The following is a 27705-nucleotide window of genomic DNA, read 5'->3' as shown; positions in this document are numbered from 1 at the left end:
TATAGCATGTGGAAAGAACATGACTTTGTTTTGGGGTGATATATATTAGGTGCTTTTGGTAGCACCAGCTAGTATAAATATGTCTGCCTTGGGCTACTTCTTGTGTAGGCTGATAGAGCATTGGCTGTAATAGCTTCTGTGGTGTTTTTCAGAATATGACAAAGGAAACATTTTTGATTTAATTCTCTCCTTGTTGAAAGAGCTGGTGGCTTGATTTAGTCAGAGTCACAAATGAGGATGTATGAAATGCTTAATCAGAAAGCAAATCGACAGTCTTTTGATCTGATTCTTCCCATCCCTGTCTTGTTTCCCGGGAGCAACCACTTGTAACTCTTTCAGCTATTTTTTTTGGGTATTTCCCTTCATAGTTCTTTACTGCTATTTCTAGACATTACTGACTTTCTATTACAGTAGTGGAGAACTTAGCTTCCTTATACTACTTCTTTCCCCGTTCTTCTCCGTCTATTCCTCTCAGTGTATTTATAATTGTTTTTAAATTAATATTTAATATCTACATTATTATGACTATAATGTGTATTTTGAGCCAAATCATGTATTATGATAATATTTCCTATTTTTGTACAACAAAAATACTTTTTCATGGAGTTAAAAATTACTCTTTTATTTACTTAGTAATTTGTGTACCTATTACCAATTCATTAATTTAACAAATATTTACTGAGTGCCTACTATGTGCCAGACATTATTCTAGGTGCTTGGGATACACCAGTGAACAAACTAGACAAAGATTCCTTCCTTTGTGACGCTTATATTCTAGTTGAAAGATAAACAATTGAACATAATAAAGAAGTAAAATGTATAGTAGGTTAGAAGGTGATAGGTGCCAAGGGGAAAAAAGCAGAGCAACGTTAAGGGGATTGAGAATACAGATACAGGCATGAGTTGTAACAGTAACTAGGGTGATAAGAGTAGGTCCCATTGACAAGGTGACATTTGAGCAAAGATTTAAACTCCTCCCAATGTTATTTTCTACATAGCCAAATGCCGTGGATAATCTGACATTCCATTTTCCCCAGTGGCTTTCCTTCTTGGAGCCCTCTGTGTGCCCCAGCCAGGATGAGGTACTCTAGAGCCTGAGGCACAATTGTTGTCCTGGGATTTCCCTTGGCCACTTTCCTGGCTTGGATCATCTGTTTCCTGGATCTCACATCTTCCTCTCACTTGGTGTTCATGTCTTCTTTTTGATGGAGCAAATTCTCCTATAGCTTCCTGAGAAAGGGTACATGAAGGGAGAGAAAAGTATTGAGAACATGGATACCTCAAGTACTTTTAACACACCCTTACAATTGATTGAAAGTTTGGCTCAGTTTATAATTCTAGGTTGGAAATCATTTCTCTTGGAATTTTCAAGGCCTTACTGCGTTGTCTTCAAGCTGCCAATGTTTCTGTTGAGGAAGCATTGATGCCCGTGATTCATAATTCTTTGTATGTGACTTGTTTTTTCTCTCTGAAAACTTTTAGGATTTTCTTTTTATTCCGATGTTCCATAATTTTATGATGACGGGCCAGGCCCTGATGTGGGTTTTTGTTTTGTTTGTTTTAATTTATTGTGTTTGGCACTTGGTGAGCCCTTGTATTCTTCAATTCTGGGAAATTTTCTGATGTTACTACTTTAATAGTTGACTGAAGTAGCTAAATTGATCAGCTGCAACCCAAAGAGGAGGGCTTTGGTTCATATTTGGTCATGCCATAGTACATAAAACCCTTAAAATAATGAGGCATTTATTTGATAGGCAGGTATTATTGTATTTTTAAAAATTATCAACATAGAAGGTAGCATATTTTTGATTCTTTTTTCCAGCTACTGGAACTTAGAACACAGACCTGTGATGGAAGTTCTTGTTTGTTATGCTTTTCTCATTCGCTTTACTTTTAAGATTTGGCAGGTTATATGTGTGTCATCCCCCCCCCCCCACCATAGGCAGGAAGCCTCTGGGAGTCTACTGATGTTATCTTCTCTCTTTCAGGTCTTGGTCTCCTTGGCTACCCTTTCACTTTTCTTCATCTTTCTCCTCTCACATATATATAATAATATATATATTATGTTACATAATATATATACATATCTTACATTATATATATTCTATAATTAAATATATATTTGAGATAAAAGTCACATAACATAAAATTTGCCATTTTAACCATCTTAAAGTATACAATTCAGTGTTTTTTAGTATATTTACAATGTTGTGTGACCATCACCCCTATCTAATTCTAGAGCGTTTTCATCACCCCCAAAGAGAAACCATATACGTGTTAAAGCAGTTACTCTCCTTTCCCCCCTCTTCCCACCTCCCAGTAACAACTCTTCAACTTTTTATTGCTGTGGATTTGCCTGTTGTGGATACTTCATGTAAATGGGGTCGTACAATATGTGGCCTTTTGCTTCTTTAACTTATAATATTTTCAAGTTTTATCCAGCTTGTAGCGTGTATCAGTACTTTACCAATGTTATTAAATCAGGCTCTGGGTGTTTGTTTTTTCACTATCCAGAGAAAAATTCTTCATTTATCATCCTTATTTTGATTTTGATACTGGCCTTTAGTTTAGCTTTTCACAAAACATTTGTTGGCTACAAAATGATATTGAATAATTTTAATTTTTAAGTATACATTATTTATGTATTTTTTAGTATGCCAGTGCTGAGGTCGATGGAGAACGTTACATGACGCCGGAAGACTTTGTCCAGCGCTATCTTGGACTGTATAATGATCCAAATAGCAATCCGAAGATTGTGCAGCTCTTGGCAGGAGTAGCTGATCAAACCAAGGATGGGTAAGAACCTTTATACATTTTTTTTTTTTTTTTAATTTTTTTCCCCCAAAGCCCCAGTAGATAGTTGTATGTCATAGCTGCACATCCTTCTAGTTGCTGTATGTGGGACGCGGCCTCAGCATGGCCGGAGAAGCGGTGCGTTGGTGCGTGCCCGGGATCCGAACCCAGGCCACCAGCAGCGGAGTGCACGCACTTAACCACTAAGCCATGGGGCTGGCCCCCCTTTATACATTTTTTGAAAACTAATGTTCTGCGATATCTTATTAAAAAAAATAGGAAAACCTTAAGTTTACCTATGGCCATCTGGAATTTTAATATTAATAAACCATATCTTTTCTTAGAAGTTTATAAAAACAGTGTTATTTACTGCCATTATCAAGGATACTAGCATTTCTTTCTTTTTTTTTGAAAAAATATTACATGTGAAAAGCCATGTTTTATATTGAATAATCTGAGCAGAATGGTTTTCAGATAACTAAGTGTATTTCTTTTCAGATAACTAAGTGTATTCTTTAATTTCATTTCATTCAGACATACTAAGTGTATCTCTTTCATTCATTCATCTATTCAATAAATATTGAGTACCTACTAGGCACTGTTCTAAGTGCTAGAATTACATCAGTGAATAAACTGTGCAAAAACAATAAACAAAATTTAAGAGTAAATTACAAAACTATAACAGAGTAAAAGTAAATTGTAACCTCCTTGTAAAGTGCTATGAGGAAAAATAAATCAGGGAAGAATTTAGAGAGTGGTATTTATTTATTCATTTATCTGTCTACTCATTTATTTGACAAACATTTATAGAACCACCACCATTTGCCAGGCACTGTTGGGCCTTAGAAATACAAACATGAATAAAATGGAGTTCCTGGTCTTAAGAAGCAGCTCATGGCCTAGTGAGAAGGAGGATGAGTAAACAAAGAAAAAGAAGTAATACTTCAGGATTAAGGTGCTAAAATAGATGTATACAAAAGGTACATAGGACACCCAAGAAAGCATGGTTAACTCTGTTTTGAGCAGTCAGGACAGTATCATAGAAGAGGTGATGCTTGAGTGAAATCTGGCAAGATGAATAGGATCTTGCTGTTAGTTGGACAAGTTGGGAGGAGAATTCCAGGAAAGGGAACAGCTCTGGCATGGAACATCATGGAGCTGTGTACGTCTGTGTGTGTGTGTGTTTTGGGGAGCGACAGTGGGAAGGTTGTGTTACAGGTACTTTTGGTGTGGCTATGGTGTTGCTTTGTTGCTGTTTAAGTTGTGGTTGGAGTGGAGCTGGGCACCTTATATGCTAAGCTTTGACTGTGTCCTGTAGGCCCCTGACTCTCCATCTTGGAGGTATTTTTAGCCTGGCAGTGTATGGGTTTGTGCAGTCACAGAAGTAACAAAAAGCATCTTACTAGAGTGCCCGTTTACTCAAATCAGGGGGGAAAGCACACCATTTTTATATTAAAATCAAAAATGACTGTGTTATAGAGTGAATGGAATATTTGCATGCATTATAAAGAAAAATTTGAGTGCTTTGTGAGTTCCAAGCTACATCCCCAGGCCTTCAATGGCCCAGGTTCTTTCTCCTACCTGTAGAGCTGTTTGTGTGAAAAACTTTGAAAAACTAGGCAATATGGAATCTTTAAAAGTTATTTCCATTACTGCAAATGGGATCAGATTTTATAAAAATGATGGGTTGGAGTAGGACAAGACTTGCATGCAGTGGAATGCGTTTAGGAGGCTATTGTAATAGTTAAAGTGGAAATGTTGGTATCTAAGTTCTTTGAGTCTAGGGTTGGTGTTGTATAAATTTATATTTTCCCACAGAATCTAGCACAGTGCATGAAATTTACTATGAGTATTTTATATCTTAGAAAGATTTTATTTGATTTATCAGTGGCAGATCTTGGGGAACTTGTATACATTTTGTGTCTAGTCTCTAAAAAAGTAAAATCAGCTGATAAGTTACTGTAGACCATTCAGCCATTGGGTCTCTCAATAGTGATTAGACCGTAAGGCATATGAAAATTAATTATATTTAATCAGAACAACTTCTAATTTATTAAAGGTAACATTTACATTTAGCTCTTTTAGAAACTATCAAAGTATTTATTGTCATTAATTTGATCTCAGACCTGCTTTCAGAGTCTCAGATCCATATCTTTTCAGATGCTTCCTTTTTTGTGACCATCTGCTCTGGTCTATCTCAGTAGTGTGTCTTTTTTGAAGCTTCATGCAGTTCTCCCAGACTCAGTTGCATTGTTAAAGTGTGGTCAAGTGGAATCAAGGGTTTAAGTTGCCCAAGTAGAATAGATCAAAGATGAATTTTGGCTAGTAAAGAATCTAATGATGTTGAATAGTGTTTACTTTTAAAAAAGCACAAAACTCTTCCTCTTTTTAAAAGGTAAATGTGTTCTATTTCAAATTTTAAAAACTTCTTAAACTTCCCTTTTTTCTCTCTCTTTGGAATGAGTCAGATTAGGATTGGGTAGGAAATCTGATTCATAGAGTTAGGTCATAAAAATTATAAACAAGTTTATGAAACATATAGATTATTTCTAAAAGCAGAGAAAGGAGGAAGTTTCTAGAAACACAGTGATTCATGACCTATTCATGGATGGTCTTCAGAGGCTCCTGAACCTGCTAAAACACAAAGCAAAATGAATGGATTTGTATCTGCATTTTTCTGGGGAGAAATCCCATTTTTTCAAAAGGGTCTATGACTTCAAAAAGGTTAAGTATCATTGTTAAAGTTGTTTAATGCTTAAAAAATTTTTTTTATTGAAGTCACATTGGTTTATAACATGAATTTCAGAGGTACATCATTATATTTTGACTTCTCTGTAGACTGCATCATGTTCACCACCAAAAAAGTCTAATTGCCATTCATCACCATACGTATGTGTCCATTTACTCCTTTTGCCCTCCCCCCACCCCCTTCCCCCTGGTAACCACCAATCTGGTCTCCATATCTATGTGTTTGTTTATTTTGCACCTTGAGGGAAGTCTAAAGGTAATTATCTTTCTCCATCTGACTTATTTCACTTAGCATAATACCCTCAAGGTCCATCCATGTTGTCACAAATGGCAAGATTTCATCTTTTTTGTATGGCTGAGTATAATTCCATTGTCTATATGTATGCCACATCTTCTGTGTCCATTCATTGGTTTATGGACAGTTAGATGGCTTCCAACTCTTGGCTATTATGAATAATGCTGCAATGAACATAGGGGTGCATAAGTCTCTTTGAATTGTTGATTTCATGTTCTTTGGATAAATACCCAGTAGTGGGATAGCTGGGTCACATGGTATTTCTATTTTTAATTTTTTGAGAAATGTCCATACTGCTTTCCATAGTGGCTGCACGGATTTGCATTCCCACCAGCAGTGTATGAGGGTTCCCTTTTCTCCACATCCTCTCCAACATTTGTTATTTTTTGTCTTGGTGATTATAGCCATTCTAACGGGTGTAAAGTGATCTCTTGGTGTCGTTTTGGTTTGCATTTCCCTGATGATTAGTGATATTGAACATCTTTTCATGTACCTGTTGTCATCTATATATCTTCTTTGGAGAAATGCCTGTTATATTCTCTCCCCATTTTTTGATCTGGTTATTTTGTTGTTGTTGTTGTTGAGTTGTGTGAGTTCTTTATATATTTTGGAGATTAATCCCTTGTTGGATATATGATTTGCAAATATTTTCTCCCAGTTGGTGAGTTGTCTTTTTGTTTTGTTCCTGGTTTCCTTTGCCTTGCAGAAGCTCTTTAGTCTGACAAAGTCCCACTTGTTTATTTTTTCTTTTGTTTTGCTTGTCTGAGTAGACATGGTATTCGAAAAGATCCTTCTAAGACCGACGTGAAAGAGTGTACTGCCTATATTTTCTTCTAGGAGTTTTATGGTTTCAGGTTTTACATTCAAGTCTTTAATTCATTTTGAGTTAATTTTTGTGTATGGTGTAAGATAATGGTTTACTTTCATTCTTTTGCATGTGGCTGTCCAGTTTTCCCAGCACCATTTATTGAAGAGACTTTGCTTTCTCCATTGTATGTTCTTTTTTTTTTTTTTTTTTTTTTTTTTGTGAGGAGATCAGCCCTGTGCTAACATCCGCCAATCCTCCTCTTTTTTTGCTGAGGAAGACGGCCCTGGGCTAACATCCGTGCCCATCTTCCTCCACTTTATATGGGACGCCGCCACAGCATGGCTCGCCAAGCAGTGCGTCGGTGCACGCCCGGGATCCGAACCAGCGAACCCCGGGCCGCCGCAGCAGAGCGCGCGCACTTAACCGCTTGCGCCACCAGGCCGGCCCCTCCATTGTATGTTCTTGACTCCTTTGTTCAAGATTAGCTGTCCATAGATGTGTGGTTTTATTTCTTGGCTTCCAATTCTGTTCCCTTGATCTGTATGTCTGTTTTTGTGCCAGTACCATGCTGTTTTGATTGCTATAGCTTTGTAGTATGCTTTGAAGTCCAAGATTGTGATGCTTCCAGCTTTTTTCTTTTTTTCTGAGGGTTGTTTTGGCTATTAGGAGCCTTTTGTTGTTCCATATAAATTTTAGGATTCTTTGTTCTAGTTCTGTGAAGAACATCATGGGGATTCTGATTGGGGTTGCATTGAATTTGTAGATTGCTTTAGGTAGTATGGACATTTTAACCATGTTAATTCTTCTAATCCATGAGCATGGAGTATCTTTCCATTTCTTTATGCTTTCTCCAATTTTTTTCAATAATGTCTTATAGTTTTCTGTTTGCAGGTCTTTCACCTCCTTGGTTAAATTTATTCCTAGATATTTTATTCTTTTTGTTGCGATTGTAAATGGGATTATATTCTTGACTTCTCTTTCTGCTAGCTCGTTATTAGTATATAGAAACAGGACTGTTTTGATGCAGGTGCTTGTTGTGGAAAGCCATGTAGAAGCAGCATTATAGGGTATAAATAGCATGATGGGCTGTCTAAAAGTAAAAGCCATTAACCAAGTATTATTTGTGAGATTGTGGCTTAAACTTTGAAGTTCTGGTAATATAATGAAAAGCACAATGATTTTATGCATTAAATGCAGATCTCGGGGACTATTATTGTGTGATCTAATCTAAAATATTTAGACAGTTGCTTGTTTGAAACTAACTTCTAGAACTGTAGTTTCTATGTTTAGCTCTAGTCAGAATTTCATCTGCAGGCTCTATTCTCCTATTATGTGGAAAACTATAGTTTTCCTCTCTTTTACTTTTTCACAAGTGTTTTCCTTTAATATTCTATATGCTTATAGAAAAACTTTTTATGCAGATATCTTGGCTATTTTAAAATTACAAAATTAATATATTAATATTTTGAAATTTTATTAGTTTCCATTCAGTAAATTAAAAAGGAACTTTGTAAAAAATTTAAAAAACACATCAAATTCATAAAATATATTATTTCAAAGTTATAAAATGAATACATGTTCTTTGTAAAAAGTCAAACAGCAGATATGGTAAAAAGTGAAGGTGTCCCCTCATCCTCAAAAGAAGACAAACTATTAAAACATAAACTAAGCAATGGTTTATTCACTCCACAGTTAGTGGCTTATAGTTTGCATTTGTTCTGCTAAAGTCTTGATCAGGTCCTTCTAGCAATAGGGGAATCCATGACAAGATAAAGAAAAAAGAGCTTTACAAACTATTCTGGAACGTGTTTGCTTTATGTTAGCAGATAAGCAGACTATTTCTTGCTTTATGAAAAGTATTATTACATTATAATGTGGTATAAAATGCCTGTGGGCTAAAAGTAGGTAAGGAGCACATCAGAGAGACTGAGTGGCATATTTCCTCCAAATATTTTATGAAAATTTCCAAACATTCAGAAAAGTTGAAAGAATTTTACAGTGAACACCCATATGCCCACTATATGGATCCTACCGTTAACATCTTTCTATACTTCCTTTCTATGTATCTGTCCCTCTATCTTTGCATCAATCCATCTTATTTTTTTACAAAATAAGCTTGTTTACAAAAAGACATTTCAAAGTAAATTGCAGACATTGATAAACTTCACCTTAAATATTTTAGCATGCATATTATTAACTGGATTTTAATATTTGTTTTGAGTTTTATTCTTTGGATGTAAAATTTATACGCAGTGAAAAATATAAATCTTAAAGGTATATTTGCTGAGTTTTGACAAATGGCGCACACTTGGGTAACCTCAGGTGACGCATTTTTTTTTATTGTATTAAAATATATATAACATAAAATTTGCCATTTTAACCATTTTTAAGGGTATAGTTCAGTGGTATTAAGTACATTCACATTGTTGTACTACCATCACCACTATCCATCTCCAGTACTTTTTCATCTTCCCAAACTGAAACTCCATACCCATTAAACAGTGAGTCCCCATTCTCTGCCAACATTCAGTTGCTGGTAACCACTTTTCTACTTTCTGTCTCTATGAATTTGACTATTCTTGGTCCTTCATATAAGTGGAATAGTATAATATTTGTCCTTCTGTGTCTGACTTATTTCACTTAGCAAATATTTTCAAGATTTATCGATGTTGCAGCATGTATCAGAATTTCATTCATTTTTAAGGCTGAATAATATGAAGTGACATTTTTAAGTTGCTGATACTTTTGTGTTTCTTAATTGACTTTTCTTTCTTTAAATAAATTACTCTATATGACAAAGGTAACGCTGAGTATTGAGAGTTGGCAGAGTAGTCCCCCAATACCTTCTAATAATTGTCTGCCTACTATAGATGCCAGATGCCCGTTCTATTTTTCAACTATAACTTTAAATTTGGGGTGGGGGGCAGAGAGGTGTACACTAAAGTGAAGGCAGGATTTGCAAGTCTTTGAGTAGGCCCACTGAGTTCCTGGATGTCTTGAAGCAGATCACTTCTTTGGACTTTTTAAAGATCCTTTTGGATCTAAAGTTGCGTGAATATAGGATTTGCCATTTTAAGTATACTGATAGAAAAAATGTAGATATTTAATAAAATCCATAGACTTTATATTTTAAACGAAGGGCTGCTTAGTTGGAAACCTATGCAACAAGAGTCTCAAATCCTCAGGGGCAGGGTGTAGATAACTGATGAGCCCCTGGTCCTTCTGAAGGAGGCAACTTCTGCTTGGCTCCAGGGGGCTGGTGTTACTTGGACCAGAAACCTGTTGCCCAAGCTTGCAGTTTATCTAGAAAAACCAGAAAACTGGATATTTATGTGAAATCTTTTAATTTCTTAATGTTGACAACTAATGTAACTAAAAAAATAATCCTGTGCATGCCAAAGAAAACATATGTGTGGGCCAAATTCAGTCTGCCAGCTGATCGTTTATGACCTTTGCTAGCTAAGGAGGAAGGCTTTGACCTCTTCTCGTAAATACAGAAAGTATTACTACTGAGCATGAAATGTGTTTTAAAGCTACATATTCTGTATTTCAGGGTAGTTGTATTTTTGATGTCTAATTCCTGAGACTTGTTTTGGAAAAACCAAAATGTTATGATGGTTTTTTTTTTTAATTTTTACCCATAATCAGCCTAACTACTTTTTATTTTTAAAATTATTCTTATAATCAGAAGAAATAATGCTAATTCTTCATTATAAAAATTTCAAACATTTCAGAAATATATAATGTAGAAAGTGAAGGTCTTCTCTAACTCCTCCCCTAGATTGCTGCTCAATTTGTGTTATACGTTCTCATACTTTTCAGACCATACCATGCCATTCAGCTTTAGTTTTGTTCAGAGCTTAAAACCACATATTACTCACTGCTTTTTAGGAGTTTGTGGATGGTCATGATGATACCTGATATGTTACAGCTTCATTTGTTTTTACTACCCTAAAATTTGTGTAATGATAACCACACTTTTGAGTTTTACTATATCTTTTAGTAGTACACCAGTGTATAAGGTGTATTATGACATGTGGCCTGATAAACAGTTTTGATTATTGGATTATTCCTCCCAGGATTCCTTAGGCACTGAAGTTCCTAATTTCACCAAGAATTCTTCAGCGTGGGCATAGTGGGGGCATAGTCTTCAGTGCCCTGAATAACACCACCACAAAAGCCTTTCCTTGGATAAAGGGCAAAGGCATAGTATACATCATTGCTTTGGATATAATGTAACTTGTGTCATTTAAACATATTTCAAAGTGTTTTAAGTAATAGAAAATGTAGCTTTGAATGTAAAATATGTCTTAGATGAATGGGGGCATAAAATGAAATGTAAAATATCGTTTTCCTAATACTGTGTTAAGAAACATGTCTCTCTAAAAAGTTGTATATCCTAAATTGAGTTTGTTCTAGAATATTTATGAGTTCCTACCCTGAATCAAGCCTGTGCATTGTGACAAGCCTACCTTCTGGTGGGGAATTAGACTTTAAACAATGAGGTACATAATTATTTTAATAAGAATTTTGCAAGGGGCACTAAAAAAATACAGTGTGCTGCCGTAAGGGTATAAAGAGGATGTGAAGTCATCTGGGGACTCTGAGATGGTTCTCTTGAGGAAGTGATATTTGAGCTGAGCTATATAAATATTGGGTGCCAATTAAATGAGCAAAAGTTTGAACATGGTGGGATCATTCCAAGGAAAATGAATTGCTGAGTGATATCCCTGAGCAGAAGGAGGATGGATCATTCTAGGATCTGAGAATGAGTAGGCTGGAGTGCAGAGAGCAACGAGGAGATGTGTAAAGGTCCAATCCTGTGAGTCTAGAAGCCACATTAAGGATTAGGTCTGTTCCTTTAGATAGGGTGACTGTAAATGTATTGTCCAAACCAGGCCATTTGAAAATAAAAGGCAACCCTACTACTAATATATAAATATAAATATATATATATATATAATACGTTATATTTATATATATATATATAATATGTTATATTTATATATATATATATATAATACGTTATATTTATATATATACAAACAGATTTTTATAATGTTGTTATTTGGATACTAGTCGCTTACCAATAGCAGCAACATGGTATGGAATCTTTGTAGCAAGCTTGCTATGGAAGATGACTCTAAACTAGCATATGACAGCTCCATAAGGTCAGTGAAGGTAATTTTGGCCACTGGCTAATTTCACAACCCTGGGTATAATAGGACTCAATAAGCTTTAATTTTCCCCTTTTTGTTTTGAAGTTTCCTTTAAAAATTTTTATTATTGATGTTTCAAACATATATAAAACAGAGAATAGTGTAGTGAATTCATCACCCACTTTTAATAATTATTAAAGTAATTATAAAGTAAGTTTCATTTACTCCTCTACCCATTCTTTCATCCCCTGGATTATTTTGAAGCAAATTCTAGATGACATATTTCATCTGTAAAAGTCTCAGTGTGTATCTCTAAAAGATAAGAAAAATTGCCCAAAGCAAAACAAACCTCCTCAAGAACACTAACATTGATTTCTTAATATCATCAAGTATTTGTGTTATATCAGTATTTCCATTTCCTGATTTTCTTATAAATTAAAAAAAATTGTTCTTTTACTTTGTTTGAATCAGAATCCAAATAAGATCTGTCTTGTATTTAATTGCTATATCTCTTATGTCTTTAATGAGGTTCTGCTCCATATCTTTGTAATTTTCATTTATTTATTTTATTCCCCAAAGTCCCAGTAGATAGTTGTATGTCATAGCTGTACATCCTTCTAGTTGCTGTATGTGGGACGCGGCCTCAGCATGGCCGGAGAAGCGGTGCGTCGGTGCGCGCCTGGGATCCGAACCCCGGGCCGCCAGCAGCGGAGCGCGCGCACTCAACCACCAAGCCATGGGGCTGGCCCCTGCTCCATATCTTTACAAGTTGTGTTTTTTTTGCAACGATAGAATGTTTGCCCTACGGTTTCCTACAGACTGCATTTTTGCTGATTGTGTTTCTGTGGTGATGTTTACTGTGTTCCTTTGTCCTTTTAATTTTCTGTAAATTGTTGATTACAACTAGAGCAGTGGTTCTCAACGTGGTAGGTGCTATTGGCATCTAGTGGGTAGAGGCCAGAGATGCTGCTAAACTTAATACAATGCACAGGAGGCCCTCACAACAATGAATTATCTAGCTTAAAATGGCACTGTTGAGTGCCAAGGTTGAGAAACTCTGATTCAGAGACTTGATCAGATTCAGGTTTAATTATTTTTGATCTTGTTCTCTCTCTTTTTGATGTGAGGGGCTATTGATTATTGCCCAGATCCATTAATTTGTTATGGGTTTACCAAAGGGTAATATTCTAATTCTGTCATTCCTTCTTTCTTTCTTTATTATCTGGAATACCTCTATAAAGAAGAACTTCCCTTCATCAATTATTTGGTTACCCTGAGCTACAGTTCATACAGTAAAGACAGGTTAAGTGCCTGATGTTTTCGCTTTCTTTACCAGCCAATAACATTTTATATTTTATTCCAGGTTGATCTCCTATCAAGAGTTTTTGGCATTTGAATCTGTTTTATGTGCTCCAGATTCCATGTTCATAGTGGCTTTCCAATTGTTTGACAAGAGTGGAAATGGAGAGGTGACATTTGGTAAGGAGAAAAAAAGATTCTAAGTGATAAGTGAAGTTAGTGAGGCTGGTCCAGTCTTTAATTGGTAAATCTAGCAACTGCATATAGATTGCTTCTTATTTAAGAGCTCATCAATAAGTAAAGTATTAATTTCCTAAAAGGATTTACACAGATAAAATTAAAACGGTTTTATTTTCTTCAAAGCATTAGACTATTGGAAAAAATGAAGGAATCTAGGAATGCTGTTGCTTCAGCTCATTGAGTCACTGACACTTTCACATTCCTAAAATAGGTAGTGTAAAATTTTATTGTTCTGGGCCAGCCTGGGCAAAATTCTTTAGGAAATAGACTGTGAACAATGTGGAGTAATAATCTCATTCTTTAAGGGATTTTTGAGTAGAGTTCAGAGCTTCTCTGTAGCATCTTTGGAAAATTGCCGCTATGTCATTTTAACACCAAGAATGGAACTAAAGGAGGGAGTTAAGGCAAGAATGGTTAGCATTCTCTGAACCCCCGTTTTAGATTTTTGGCTTTAGGAAACAAGGCTAGAATATTAAAATTACCGTCTGAGTTGGATGTAGAAATTGATTTAAATCCTTCAGTAGGCATGTAATCTAGCACATTGTCATGTCTCACAAGCATATAAACTAGGATTTCTATTTATAGCCATGTATTAGTTTTTAAAGATGCTTATTTGTAGAAATTAGTTTATGTTTAGTAAAAGTATCAGCTAATTTTTCCTGCAACAGGCTTGTCATTAAAAACAATGTAGTGTTTTCAAGGACCTTGAGCCCTCCTCCCTTTTTTATATTTGGATTTTTTTTTATTGTGGTAAAACAACACATAACATAAACCTTACCATCTTAACCATTTTTAAGTGTACAATTCGGTAGTGTTGAGTATTTCGCATTGTTGTGAAACGGATCTCCAGAACTTTTTTGTCTTGTAAGTCTGAACTTGAGCCCCTTTTATGGTGTGAATCGGCATCAATATGTGGTAGAGAAACTCTTAAAAATCAGGCTTTCCCTGAGTCACAGCGCTACATATTTATTCACTGTAGTGTTTGTTATAAAACAAATATCTTTTAGTTAAACCCAAAGGAAAAAGTATCATTGCCATGGTAAGAATGATGAGAGAGTACAGGTATTTGGAAGGACCAGTGGTGCCTTTGCTAGGCTCTTAGTGGGCACATTTTCTAGCTTGGCATTGATTGTTTCCTTCCTTCTGCCCATTGACCCAGTTGTCTTCTGTATAAGAAGGTTTTCCCAAATAAATACCTATTCAGAGCTCTATAGGTTTCTGTGTATATCTTGTCATTCTCCCTGCTTTGGAGCAAGCTCTGGCCATTCTGCCTTCTAAAGAATGTTGACTTTTCTCAGAAAAACCTAGATTCTATAGTTTAAAGCATAAAACTTTTATCATTGCATCATTCAACATTAATTCTTTACTCCTCATAATGCTGCATTTTTTAGTTTCAATTGCTCACATCTCACCTCCAAATGTGGTGCAGAAATGCTTGGGAAATAACTTGATACAAATATCTGCATTAGTAACTGTATACCTGTGCTTCTATCATGTGTCCAGTGTTTAAGAATTAGATTTCCCAAAACCAAAGTTTAATTTATTTTGTCCCTCCTACCCTGGTATCATGGTGTCTCCTCCATTTGATTGCTTTTCCCAATTTCTATTTTTAGAAGTAAGTTCCTCAAGTCAGTTCACCAAACAGACTAACAATAGAGACTCATGCCATTGTTGATTAGTAGATTAAAATGAGTGTAGGAAGTAGCTGAGTGGTTTATACACACCTTATTATTTCATGCAAATGAAAGCTTGTAGTTAAACCCCAACTTGAGCATTTCATAGATCTTTTGTTTTTCCCTCAGACTATGATTTATGAGTTAGAATTTCAAGCAAATAGAATTAGAATTGAAAGCAAAACAAATCAGTTTTAGTTTTTAAAGCACCTGGTATGAACTGAATAACATGTAAATCCTTCAGAATCCTGCTTTCATTCTTCTGCTCCATAATCTAAAGACAGGACAATTCTTACTGAATAAGATAAAGCCGGCCCCACTTTCAACATTGTTCCTGGGGTCCCTGCCCAGCTGGATGGTTCTCTTGATGGTGCTTGCCTATTTCCTAGGACCTTGACTATTTCCCCTTTCTGCCCTGCCTCCTTAGTTTTGAGGATCCATTTTTAGATAAATTTTCTTAGCTAAAATGAAAAGAATCATAATGAAGGAAGGTTTAATTTTATATTCTTAAGAAAAGAGGAAAAATATTGAAACTGTTACAAATGCAATTTAATAAGATTTCTAAGACTCACTCATTTCAGGCCATATTCAAGACTACAGAATTTCAGCATAAGGAAATAATTAACTTGGAGTTTATTTTTATAGGATTTTGGATCTGTGATAAAGGTCAGTTTTCATGTTTGTACCCACTTAATAAAATGAATTGTGCTTATGTATTTATAGACATTTGTTTAGGTAAAAGGAAATTTTAGATCCATTCTAACTCTAAATCTTTTTCACCAAATGGCCTTATGTTTTCTAGTTTGGAGCTTATTTAAGGTGTAATTTTCTCTTGTGTACATCAGGAGAGAAAGGTGGGAGAGAATATTGGATACAAAGTGTAATAGGGTGGGGAAAGACTATTATGTCATTGGTATCTCTTGTGGACTATGATGATGATGTTATCTGTGTACTTGTATCTATTGTTCTCATCTATGCTTTTGTTTTTTTAGATATGCTTTTTATATGCATCAAATTATATACTTAAATTGTGTGGATCTTTACAAGTATTTATATAAATAGCAATATTGAACAACATTTACTTGAGTGCTGGACAAGTTTTTTTTTTATTGTTAGGGATGCCTCTACTCTGGAGGAGAGGACTTACCATTGAGACCTTGGTAATCCATTTCAGAATGTGCAAGCTCAGGAGAGGATTCTGGAGTTTTTAAAGGAGTGAATAGAGCCATTAGTTAATTGTTTCCTCTTTGATGTTCCTTTAATAAAACTTCTAATGCATGCTGTGGATAATTACTTAATGGCTTGTGTATCTGTTACTGCCTGGTGGCATGAGCCTTGTAGAGGCCCTTGCATGACTGGTGTGTGCTAGATACAGTATAAACTTGCCTGAGTCTCACTATTATCCACTGGTATACTGGATATTCTGCTAAATAGAATTAGGTTAAGGTAAGCTAAATAACCAGTTATACTACATTGTGTTGTCAATATCTGCCATGCATGTGTCTCAGATTAAAAAAATAAAAGCCTCTTGCTTTAACAAAGATGTAATCATTCTAAAAAATAAAAACAAAACAAAACCCAAACCCTTATCCATTAACTAAGTGAATATAAAACATGTTATACATTCTAAGTTTTCTATTAAAATCTCATCAACATTGTGTTCCAAAGTGTTTGCCTAGGAATGGGAACTCTCCAAAGTGAACTTTTCCAAGGGCACATCTTCAGCCGCTGACTGTAGAACCCTTAAAAAGCAGGCATTCCTTTTGATTTTATACTGTGTTTGACCATCAATATGTACAGCAAATAAAAATGTATTCCATTTGTGCCTCTAAAATAGACTCTGTTTCCCTAAACAGAAGAAGAGATTGGGGTGATTTAGGCATAACCATTGCTATTATTAAAAGGTTCAGGAGATGGAAGTGTAGATGTGAAAAATGTTGTACCTTTCTCAGTGGAAACAAAGCTATAGATATGGAAAATTATAAAATTCTAATGGTAATAAATACTTAGTTTACTCTGGTAAGAATTAGAGCTTCACCTGGGCATTCAAATTAAATCAGGAAGAATTTTTGAGATTCCTTTCAGATATTGCAGAGAAGGTCATTTTAATACTCAAGACTACGAGAGTAGCTTAGAGTTTGAGGTAAAAAAAGGGACATGGTGTTATTAGTTTTTATGCTATTTGGTGATAGACTGTTGAAGCATTTAGCTTCTATAGTAATAGATGTTCTTTAAATGTAAACTCATCTTTCCTGAGAAATGGACCTTTACATATCCTTGGCAGCAGGACCACTTTGTTAACTAATTGTACAGTAGTCCCTTCTGGAGGTAGGTAAAGGGTTAATAGAATACTTTTCCTCAGAAAAACAGAGGCCCCCCAGGAAACTAATACCCACCTGGAAGTCTGGGCCTGAGTCAACATGCTATGTTGGTTGGGACTTCCTCTGCAAGTTCCTGTTGTTGATCTTTTTGTTGTTGTTGTTTGTTTTCCTTTGTTTTCTTTTTTGGTCTCTTAGTTGTTCCTCTTCTTTCCCCCCAAGTTTTCCTTCATTGAAAAACTCTTTACTTCCACAAGTCTCGCCATTGTTTTTGTTCAGTTATACACAAGGATATTCATTGTTCATGATGGGAGTCCTTCTAAAAGCCTCTCTGACTTCACTTTAAGAACTGTGCAGGTGAAACTGAGCTATTGAGGAGTTTTTTCCCCTGACAATAAAAATGTTTGCTCTCAAGCCTATAAGTTGGAAGCAGTGGCTCCTGCTGGGCTGGAATCCTTGGAATCAGGATGTCATTGGGCTGATGGTAGGTGGGCTGTGTCACAGGGCTGATGGCTTGTATACCTACAGGAGGAGTTCTCTGGCCACACCGTTGGTACAGCAGCTCCTTCCAGGCTCATTCATGGAACAGGCATGGCGGCAGTCTTGGAGAAGAGTGCCAGCCCCGGTCAGAGGTAATTTTGTACTGCAGAAAGGTGAACGAGACCTGTAGGAAGCTCCCATAAGGACCAGGGGAGGGATGAGGGTGGATGAGATGGGGAGACACAGTGTGGGCTGCTGGGGAAATTAAAACCTCTGTTAAGACATATTTACATAATATATATGCTTCAATGTGTATTTCATCTAGTCCAATCATCATAAGTGACTGATACAGCTAAACTGACTAATGTTGTACGTCTGTGAACATTTTTACTTAATCACAGTTGTCACCATTACCTGCCTTCCTGACAAATCATTGTACTCCTCTCCTTTGAGCAAAGAGAACATAATGACAGGCTACTTTTGTATCTGGCCCCAGTTCCCTCTTCAAAGGAATTATAAACCATCTCTTTCATAAGCCCATGCTCTGCAGGAAGTGAAAAAGTGGTCTTTTGGTTTCTGTATGTCAGAAAACAAATGGATTCCTATTTCCCTTAGCAATGCCAACCTACTATAAAACACTAGATCATGATCTTGCTGCCAATAAGATGTGACTGTCATATCCCTTTCATCCAGGCCAGAACTGTGGCCACTAAAATAGCACTCCGGGGAGTGCTATTTAAAGCTAAAGACCCTTGTTTGCCACTGGAAAGACGGGATTCTCTCTGGGGGGAAAACTTGCTATGTAGTTTCAGTTAAACGTATGGGATATGTTTAAGATTATTGGTGTTCCTTTTCATGTTGTGCAAAATCTGATGAAACCGGGTATGGTAGGAAGAACATCAGCTGTTTGAGCTATTGCCTCACACAAGGATAAGCTCTCCAGTTCTGCAGCTTTTGTATAACTTTTTCTTTGATAAGCATATCCTGGTAAAAATAAAGTGGTAATTATGAATTGGACTTCAAGACAATAATTGCACAAATTATTTCTGTAAGCTTCCTGAATTATCTGTAGGCAATTTGTAGTGTAAATAACAACAGAAGGGAAGTGGGGTACATCAAGAGGTGCCAAAGTAGGTTTGAAGTTTTGTTAGTCCTAATAACTATAGTTGTAGCCTGTGACATGGCTAAAATAATTGAAAGTGTCTGGGGGTAATCAATAAACCACAGCACATAATAATGGTCATAATAAAACCATATACAAAGCTGTCAGGTGACCACTTTGAGAGAAGTAGGAAACCTTCAAACAAATACTTATGGAAAATGATACCTCAATATTTAGGGATATTATTATGCGTAATTTAGGCCATCATTTTAATTGTTTCAAAGATATTCTAAGATCTTATTTAGAGGTTGCTAGGAAGTTTACAAAATAGGATTTCAGTTACAGTTTTTATTATAGAGCTATTTCTGTGAATGTAAATTACACATTATAATTTTGGTTTATAAATATCTTTTTTGTGATAATAGAAAACAATTTTCATTGATAATTAAACTTTCATAGTTTGAAAGTTTTTGAATCTTTGACTTTATTTGATATAGTTTCACACTGGAGATTCTGATATTTTCTGATCATATAGAGGGAATTCAGTTTTATTCCACCATTATATAAAACTTATCTAGGTAGCAATATGTATATTTCTTATCAAATAGTTGAGTTTTGGGAGTTGTGACCTTTACAATGAAGGTTATCTTAATTAACTTATTCCTTTTAATAATTAATTACTTAATTTAATAAATAATTTAATAAATAATTACTTAAATTAAATATATATAGTAATTTAAGTTATCCTATTCTACTTTCCATTAATTTCTTCATATTTCCTTAGTTTAACACTTTATTTGTTAGACCTTAAAAATAAGAAATCAAATTAATTAACTTGGAAATAGAAGCAGCTAATTAATTAGGAGGATCTTAAAAAATGCTTGCTGATCTGCCATAATATTTTAGCTCTAAATATGTTTTGCATCCCTTATAATTTTAATTTTCTTGTAAACTTTAACATATTTTACAACTTGTTGAAGTTTCATATAGATTTAAGGGCACTCTTTTGTGTTGGTTAGAAGCTAGCATCTCATGAATTGATATTGAGTTAATTCTTTGCTTTTAGAAACAAAAACCCATATATATTTAATTTGTGTTTATGGGAGGTGAAAATAATTTGACATGATTTGAAAATTCTGAAATACTGTTGCTACTTAAGCAAGAAATAAATGCTACATTCCATTTAAAAGAAAAGATGAGAATCCCATCTCCCCAGTGACATCCAAAGCCTTCTTCCAACTTACTGATTGCTGTGACCTGTTCAGAGCTGTTATACTGAGTCCAGACTGTAGGATTTCTAGATTAGGATTCTTACACACACACACACAGACACACGTATACACACTCACATGCATCCTCCCCCATAGCAATGCTTTTATCAAGAAAAAAAGGTATATAAAACTAAAGGGAATCCATTAAACCATTTACAATATGAGATCTGTATCTAATTCACAGAATTTGCAGAAATTAGAGAAAGTAGCATAGTTGGAGATTCTAAAACATTCAACTTCTGTTTACTAATTCTCTAGTATAATTGATAGCTATCAATGGTAAAACCCTTTCACTAATATAATTGGCTTAAATTTGAAAATAATTTTGTTCTTAAGACATCGGTAAAACAGGCTTCCTGCTTTCTTAACTTTGTTAATTTTTTTTTTTTTTTTTTTGGCATGAGCTTCTAAATTAGTCTATCCAGTCTATGCTTGTTAAAGTACCAGTCATTTGTGAATTGACTTTTATTGTAAGCGTAGAACTGTGGAAGAAAATGAATGACATTGTTAGTGCATGAAGACCAGCTGTCAGAGGGTTTTGGTTGTATATTACACAGTGTGACTGGTTCCTATCTAAAAGTTAGTACACCGTGTTTAGTCCTTCTTTATTTAAAAGTGAATCACTAATTTCACTTATCTTAAAATATTTTAATAGTTGAGACTAATAATCATGGTTTTTATGGGGATTTTGAAGCTTTGTGTCAAGACCATATTTTTGACAATATCAGAAGCTTTTAATAAGGTGCTTGCTGCTGAGCTAATGATATGCTTTTGGTAGTATTTCTTATACCTATCTTCAATAGACATATTCAGGCTAGTGTGAATGTAATAATCAAGCCTCAATCAAACCATACTTGGTATGACAAATATTGCATTATACTGTAATTTAGGTATTCATGCTTCTGATAAAGGGCTTAATTCGACTCCTTGAGGAACCGGGAAAACACTATTGATTTTATACTGGAATGCAAAGTAGCAACCATTTATAGTGCAAGATATAAATCACTTCCTAATTAAAACTAAATCAAGAGAAATTAAGAATCTCATGGCCTTATATGTAATGGTACACAATCTTAAGTGTAAAATTATATTTTGTATCAATTGTGTTCCTGTGCATGGGTTTCTGGGCACAAAAAAATTTGCAGCTAATCTTAACAGAAGCAGATAATATTGACTTTTAAAATTTCTCTTAATTTCTTTCTGTAGGAACATTGCAGTGGACTAAACTACTTATTCCAGATATAATTTTTTTGTTTTGTTTTCCCTTTTAAGAAAATGTCAAAGAAATTTTTGGACAGACTATTATTCATCATCATATCCCTTTTAACTGGGACTGTGAATTTATCCGACTGCATTTTGGGCATAATCGGAAGAAGCATCTTAACTACACAGAGTTCACACAGTTTCTCCAGGTGAGCTTAGTTTTCATTTTTATTGTTGTTAGCGCTGTCAAAGTCAATTCTGACTCCTGGTGACCCTCTGACTCCTTGTACGGCAGAACTGAACCCTGCCCAGTCTTTTCGCCATCCTCTCGCTTTCTGGTACTAGGTCAGACAATGCTCTGCTGCTATCCATAAGGTTCTCATAGCCAGTTTTTTCCAAAGTAGGTGGCCAGGTCCTTCTTCCTACTCTATCTTAGTCTGGAAGCTCTGCTGAACTTTGTCCACCATGGGTGACCCTGCTGGTGTTTGAAATACTGGTGGCATAGGTCTCAGCAACACAACAGTATGTAGCCACCACAGTATGACAACCGACAGATGGGTAGTATGGTTCCCTGACTGGGAAACGAACCCATGCTGCAGTGGTGAGAGTACCGAATCTTAACCACCAGACCACCAGGGCTCGCTGGTTTTCATAACTGGTGTAAATATATACCATTCCTCCTCGACTTCCTTCCCTTTTACTTTTATTAAGTTTATTACAAAAAAATAGCAATCCCCTGTAGCATTTCACCCCCATTTCTCATTTCCCACTCTCAGGGGAACTTCCTTAAACTCTTTCTTTCAGTGTTTACTTCCATAGCTTTAAATAATAAACTTGTGCTGGCACTTCTACTTTTTATTTTTTATTTTATTTCATTTTTTTTTTGTGAGGAAGATCAGCCCTGAGCTAACATCCATGCTAATCCTCCTCTTTTTGCTGAGGAAGACCGGCTCTGTACTAACATCTATTGCCAATCTTCCTCCTTTTTTTCCCCCAAAGCCCCAGTAGATAGTTGTATGTCATAGTTGCACATCCTTCTAGTTGCCGTATGTGGGACGCGGCCTCAGCATGGCCGGAGAAGCCGTGCGTCAGTGCGTGCCCGGGATCCGAACCCGGGCTGCCGGCAGCAGAGCATGCACACTTAACCGCTAAGCCACGGGGCCGGCCCGCACTTCTGCTTTTTAACTTTTCACTTTTAGATATTATTGATTGAATTCTAACTGTGGAAGATTAGGAGCTAGTTCTTTCACCTCTCCCTCTCTACTGCAGACTTGGACATTTTCTGTCCCCACCTCCCATAGAATTATGTCATGATTCTGCTTAAGTCAATAATCATATTTGAATTACTATAATTTTTTAAACACTATGCATGACTAAAATGATTACTTAGAGTTTCTAGTTTTTCTTATTTGTTTAGTTTTCTATGTATTAATGCTAATTCATTCTCAAACTTTGCCTCAGTTATTAAAATCTCATTTTAATATATTTAAAACACATTAGGTATTCTATCAATTTCATCTTCTTGGAGCTCTCCAGGAGCTTTCTTTTTTTTAAAAATTGAGGTAAAATGCACTTAACATAAAATCAACCATGTAAAAGTGCACAATTTAGTGGCATTTACTATTCACAGTGTTGTGTAACCACCACCTCTATCTAATTCCAAAACTTTTTCATCTCTCTCAAAGATAACCCTGTACCCATCAAGCAGTCACTCCTCATGTCTGCCTTTCCCCAGCCCCTGGCAACCACCAATCTACTTTCTATCTTTATAGATTTACCTATTCTGGATATTTCATATAAATGGAATTATACAATATGACTTTTTTGTCTGGCTTTTTTGCATTTAGCATAATGTTTTCAAGGATTATCCATGTTGTAGCGTGTATTAGTACTTCATTCCTTTTGATGGCTGAATAATATTCCATTGTATGGATATACCATATTTTGTCTATGCATTTGTTGGTTGATGGACACTTGTGTTGTTCTCATCTTTTGGCTACTGTAAATAGTGCTGCTATGAACATTGGTGTACAAGTATTTGTTTGACTACCTGTTTTCAGATCTTTTGAGTATATCCCTAGGAGTGCAATTGCTAGGTCACATGGTAATTTTATGTTTAACTTTTTGAGGGACTACCAGACTGTTTTGCATATCCCCTGCACCATTTTCCTGAAACTTTCTGACCTGCTTCATGGTTGGAGGCTGGATTTCATACTGGTTGCTTGGCTGTCAGTCTAATCTCCCTTCACGTTCATCCTGGGGAATCCATTTGCCTTTCTGTTATGTTGAATCTCCTTTATTATGGTTTACTTCCTCTTTTTGGTGGAATACTTCCTACAGGGGCTTCCTGAGGAAAGTAAGATAATTTTTTGTGAGACTTTTCATATCTGAAAACCTCTATCATTACACTTAGTTTGGCTGGGTATAGAATTCTAGTAGGAATTTATTTTCCTCCTAATTTTGAAAACATTTCTCTTTTGTTTTCTAGCTTCCAGTATTGCCCCTGAGAAGTCCAGTGCCATTCTCTTTGTTTTGAAACTTTTTTTCCCACTCTGGAGGGTTTTAAGACTTTTTTCTTTTCTTTAGTGTTTTGAAATTTCACAATGCTATTCCTTGATATATGTTTATTTTTATTCATTGTGCTGGACATTCAGTGGACTCTTCTAATTTGAAAACTTATGTGCTCTAATTCTTGAAAATATTCTTATTACTTTTCTTATTTACTTCTATTTTCTTCCTTCCTAGAACTAGTAAGTATATTAAATATATGATCCTTTAGTTTTCTTTTCTCTCCTGTTTCCCTTCTGAACCATCTATTAAGTTTTTAATTTTTGTTGTAGTTCTAATTTTCAGGAGCTCTTTTTGGTTTCTGAATATTTCTTTTTTAAAAATAGCATACTGTTCTTCTTTCTTGGATGTACTATATTCTCTTACTTCTCCAAAGATGTTAAAGACAGAGTTTTGTGTTTGTTTGTTTTTGTTAATTTTCTTCTCCCTGAAAAGTGCCTATTTCTTCCAAGTTTCTCTTTCTTTGGACCTCTGTTTTCATGCTTTTCTGGTATGTCTGATGGTCCTTGGTCCTCTGTTCATATTTAAGATTGAGGCTTATTGGGAGCTTTGGGATCGTGGTAGGACTTATTAACTCTGGACCTTACTGTAAAGTTCTCTGGCTGGGCTGTTTTATTGGGGACCCTCTAATGTCTGTATGGTCAGGTCTTTTCTTTTGGATTGGAGAATCAGAGAATAATTATCTGGCCTCCCACTGGAGTATTAGATCTGTCTTCTGACATTCTGGTTGCTGAGTAAGACAGGAAGGTTGGAGGTCTCAACGTTCAGTATCGAGATGGACTTTCATTTAATTACCTCTTTTCAACTGTGCCTGGTCTCCCCTAGTCCAGAGATCCTCTGTTAGACTCTCCAGACAGTGAACCTCTAGTCTTCTGCCAGGGTTGGGAAAGGGCAGAGGCCTGGTTATGGTGGAGTAGGGCAGGTAACTAACTGCTTTTTAAACAGATTTCTATCTAAGCCTCCTGTTTTCATTTCCACCTCTACTGTTACTTCCAGGGGTACTAGTGTAGCCAATTCCTGAGTCTTTGAGGGATTCTGTCATGTACATTGGATTGCTTTTAGGCTTTCTCCACTTCTAGTTTTCTTGGGTCTGCTAAGTCAGTTGTCACTTGCCCTCCTGCTCTCTAACCTTAAAAATGTAGTTGCTCTCTTCTCCTTTTCTGTTCTCTTTGTCCTTGAGTTTACTGTGATTTTAATAAAGAATGGGGTTTTGGAGGACAGAGTTAAATGTACTAGTTCAGTCTCATCCAAAGCCATGCTATTTCTGAAGCTCTGCTATTTTTTTTTTTTAAAGATTTTATTTATTTATTTTTCCCCCCAAAGCCCCAGTAGATAGTTGTATGTCATAGCTGCACATCCTTCTAGTTGCTGTACGTGGGACGTGGCCTCAGCATGGCCCGAGAAGCGGTGCGTCAGTGCACGCCCGGGATGCGAACCCGGGCCGCCAGCAGCGGAGCGCGCGCACTCAACCGCTAAGCCACGGGGCCGGCCCTGAAGCTCTGCTATTTTCATCTCATATTTAGGTGAAATGTATTTCCAAGTACATAAGATCTTTCACTTCAGCATAACTTCCTTTCTTTGCCCTTTCCCTCAGTTCCCCTACCCACCCTTTCAATCCAGAAGCAGATTTATTTTATATTTTATTTATTAGAGTATCTTTATCTTTTTAGACAAAGTCTTTCTTTAGAGTATCTTTATTTATTTTACCTTTTATAAGCCCAGAATATTGTTTTTCTTCATTAGTGTGATCACAGTTTGAAAACTATATCCTTTAGATGTGTGTATTTGTAGAACCCAGTGCTTGTTCTAACACTTTTACTGTTAGTGCTACCTGACTGACCTTGTAAAATGCTCAAACTTAAAAAGTTGAAAATATTATACATTTGAGAGATGATTTTTTAAAAAAGGAAATGTCCTTCCCACTAGTGTTTTTTTAAGATTTCTTTAAAGATGGCTCACTCTCATTGTTGCTTCCCTTGCATTTATTGAAGATATTTTATAATATCTATTCTATTCTGATGTTTTAATTATACTACGTGAATTGAGAGCTTTAAATATGGAGCTTCTTTTTTTCTTTGTTTTGCTTCTCATTTTGAAGTCCTCAATTTTAATTTTTTAAGCTTTTTGTCTTGAAAGACTTCAAATATATTTGAAAATAGAATAGTATAATGACCCTCCATGTGCCCATTAACCAGCTTTGACAATTATTAACTGTTGGCCAATCTTGTTTTATCTGTATATTCCACTCCGTTCCTTACTGGATCATTTGGAAGCCAATCTCTTATACCCTATAGTTTCATCTGTGATAATTCAAATATATATCTTTAAAAGGTATGTAAGAGTCCTTTGACTCTTGACCTAATAGAAAATATATTCTTCTAACATTACTCTTGCATTGAGGATTCTGCTTTGTCTTTAATATAAAGGTTCACATTTTTTTTCATACTGAATGTCATTAATAAGGCTTAATCATGCCCATGGTTGCCACTGGATATTTCTGAGAGGCTAAGACATATGCATGGAGAAAACAAAGACATAACAAAGATATAAAGAAGGAGAAAAAAAGGAGGAATGAGGAAGGGAAAACATATATAAGAGAGGGAGTGGACCTGTGTCTGCTTCTGATGCTGCTCAGGAATATCCTTTCCATAGAGAACACTTTCAACCATATTTTAAGGCTGAAATAAAGGCCAAAAATTCCTGCTTTATTTGAAGGATGATGTGATTAGAGCTGAGGTGATAGGAGGATGGAGTGAGTTAGGGAGAATGACTGCAGTAGAAGAGGAGAAAATTCACAAATATGTGGAGATTAAGCAACATGCTCCTGAACAATCAATGGGTCATAGAAGAAATCTAAAAGGAAAACCAAAAAATATCACGAGACAAATGAAAATGGAAACACAACATACTAAAACTTATGGGATGCAGCAAATTACCAATCCTTTTCTTTTTTTGCTGAGGAAGATTGGCCCTGAGCTAACATCTGTGCCCATCTTCCTCTATTTTACATGTGGGATGCTGCCACAGCATGGCTTGATAAGTGGTGCGTATGTCCGCACACAGGATCCAAACCTGCGAACCCTGGGCTGCTGAAGCAGAGTGTGTGAGCTTAACGACTATGCCACAGGGCCAGCCCCCTCCAAAAGAGGGAAGTTTATAGTGATAAACACCTACATTAACAACAACAACAAGATCTCAAATAAACAACCTATCTTTACACCTCATGGTCCTAGAAAAAGAAGAATAAACGAAGCCCAAAGTCAGTGGAAAGAAGGAAATAACAAACACCAAAGCAGAAATAAATGAAATGGAGACTAGAAAGACAATAGAAAAGATCAATGAAACTAAGAGCTGTTTTTTTGAAATGACAAAATTGACAAACCTTTAGCTAGATCAACTAAGAAAAAAAGAAGACTCAAATCAAAATGAAAGAGACATTACAACTGATAACATAGAAACACTAAGGATCATAAGAAACTACTATGAACACTTATACACCAACAAATGAGATAACCAGAAGAAATGGATAAATTCCTGGAAACATACAGCTTACCAAGACTGAATCATGAAGAAATAGAAAATCTGAACAGACCAATTACTAGATTGAATCAGTAATCGAAAACCTACCAACAAACAAAAGTCTAGGACCAGATGGCTTCACTGGTGAATACTACCAAACATTTAAAGAAGAATTAATACTAATTGTTCTCAAACTCTTCCAAAAAACAGAAAAGGAGGGTACACTTCT

At 35.7% G+C, this 27705-nt stretch overlaps 1 protein-coding gene across 2 annotated transcripts in view; it reads left to right on the top strand.

Moving 5' to 3' along the window:
* Window positions 1-27705, top strand: part of SLC25A12 (solute carrier family 25 member 12) — an 88905-nt gene that overhangs the window by 15714 nt on the left and 45486 nt on the right. The window contains exons 3-5 of one of the 2 annotated variants that reach the window (XM_004428191.3): window positions 2654-2796; window positions 13167-13282; window positions 21459-21598. In XM_004428191.3, the coding sequence (XP_004428248.1) occupies window positions 2654-2796; window positions 13167-13282; window positions 21459-21598 (399 nt within the window). Of the gene's footprint in view, window positions 1-2653; window positions 2797-13166; window positions 13283-17861; window positions 17966-21458; window positions 21599-27705 lie in introns of those variants that run through there. The other variant, XM_087435393.1, reaches the window with a different exon arrangement.

This window comes from Ceratotherium simum, chromosome 9 (assembly GCF_057802395.1).
Source record: "Ceratotherium simum simum isolate JZ-2026a chromosome 9, ASM5780239v1, whole genome shotgun sequence".
Taxonomy (NCBI): Eukaryota; Metazoa; Chordata; class Mammalia; order Perissodactyla; family Rhinocerotidae; genus Ceratotherium; species Ceratotherium simum.
The sequence above is the reverse complement of the archived record's forward strand: the minus strand, read 5'-3'. Positions and strand labels throughout refer to the sequence as shown.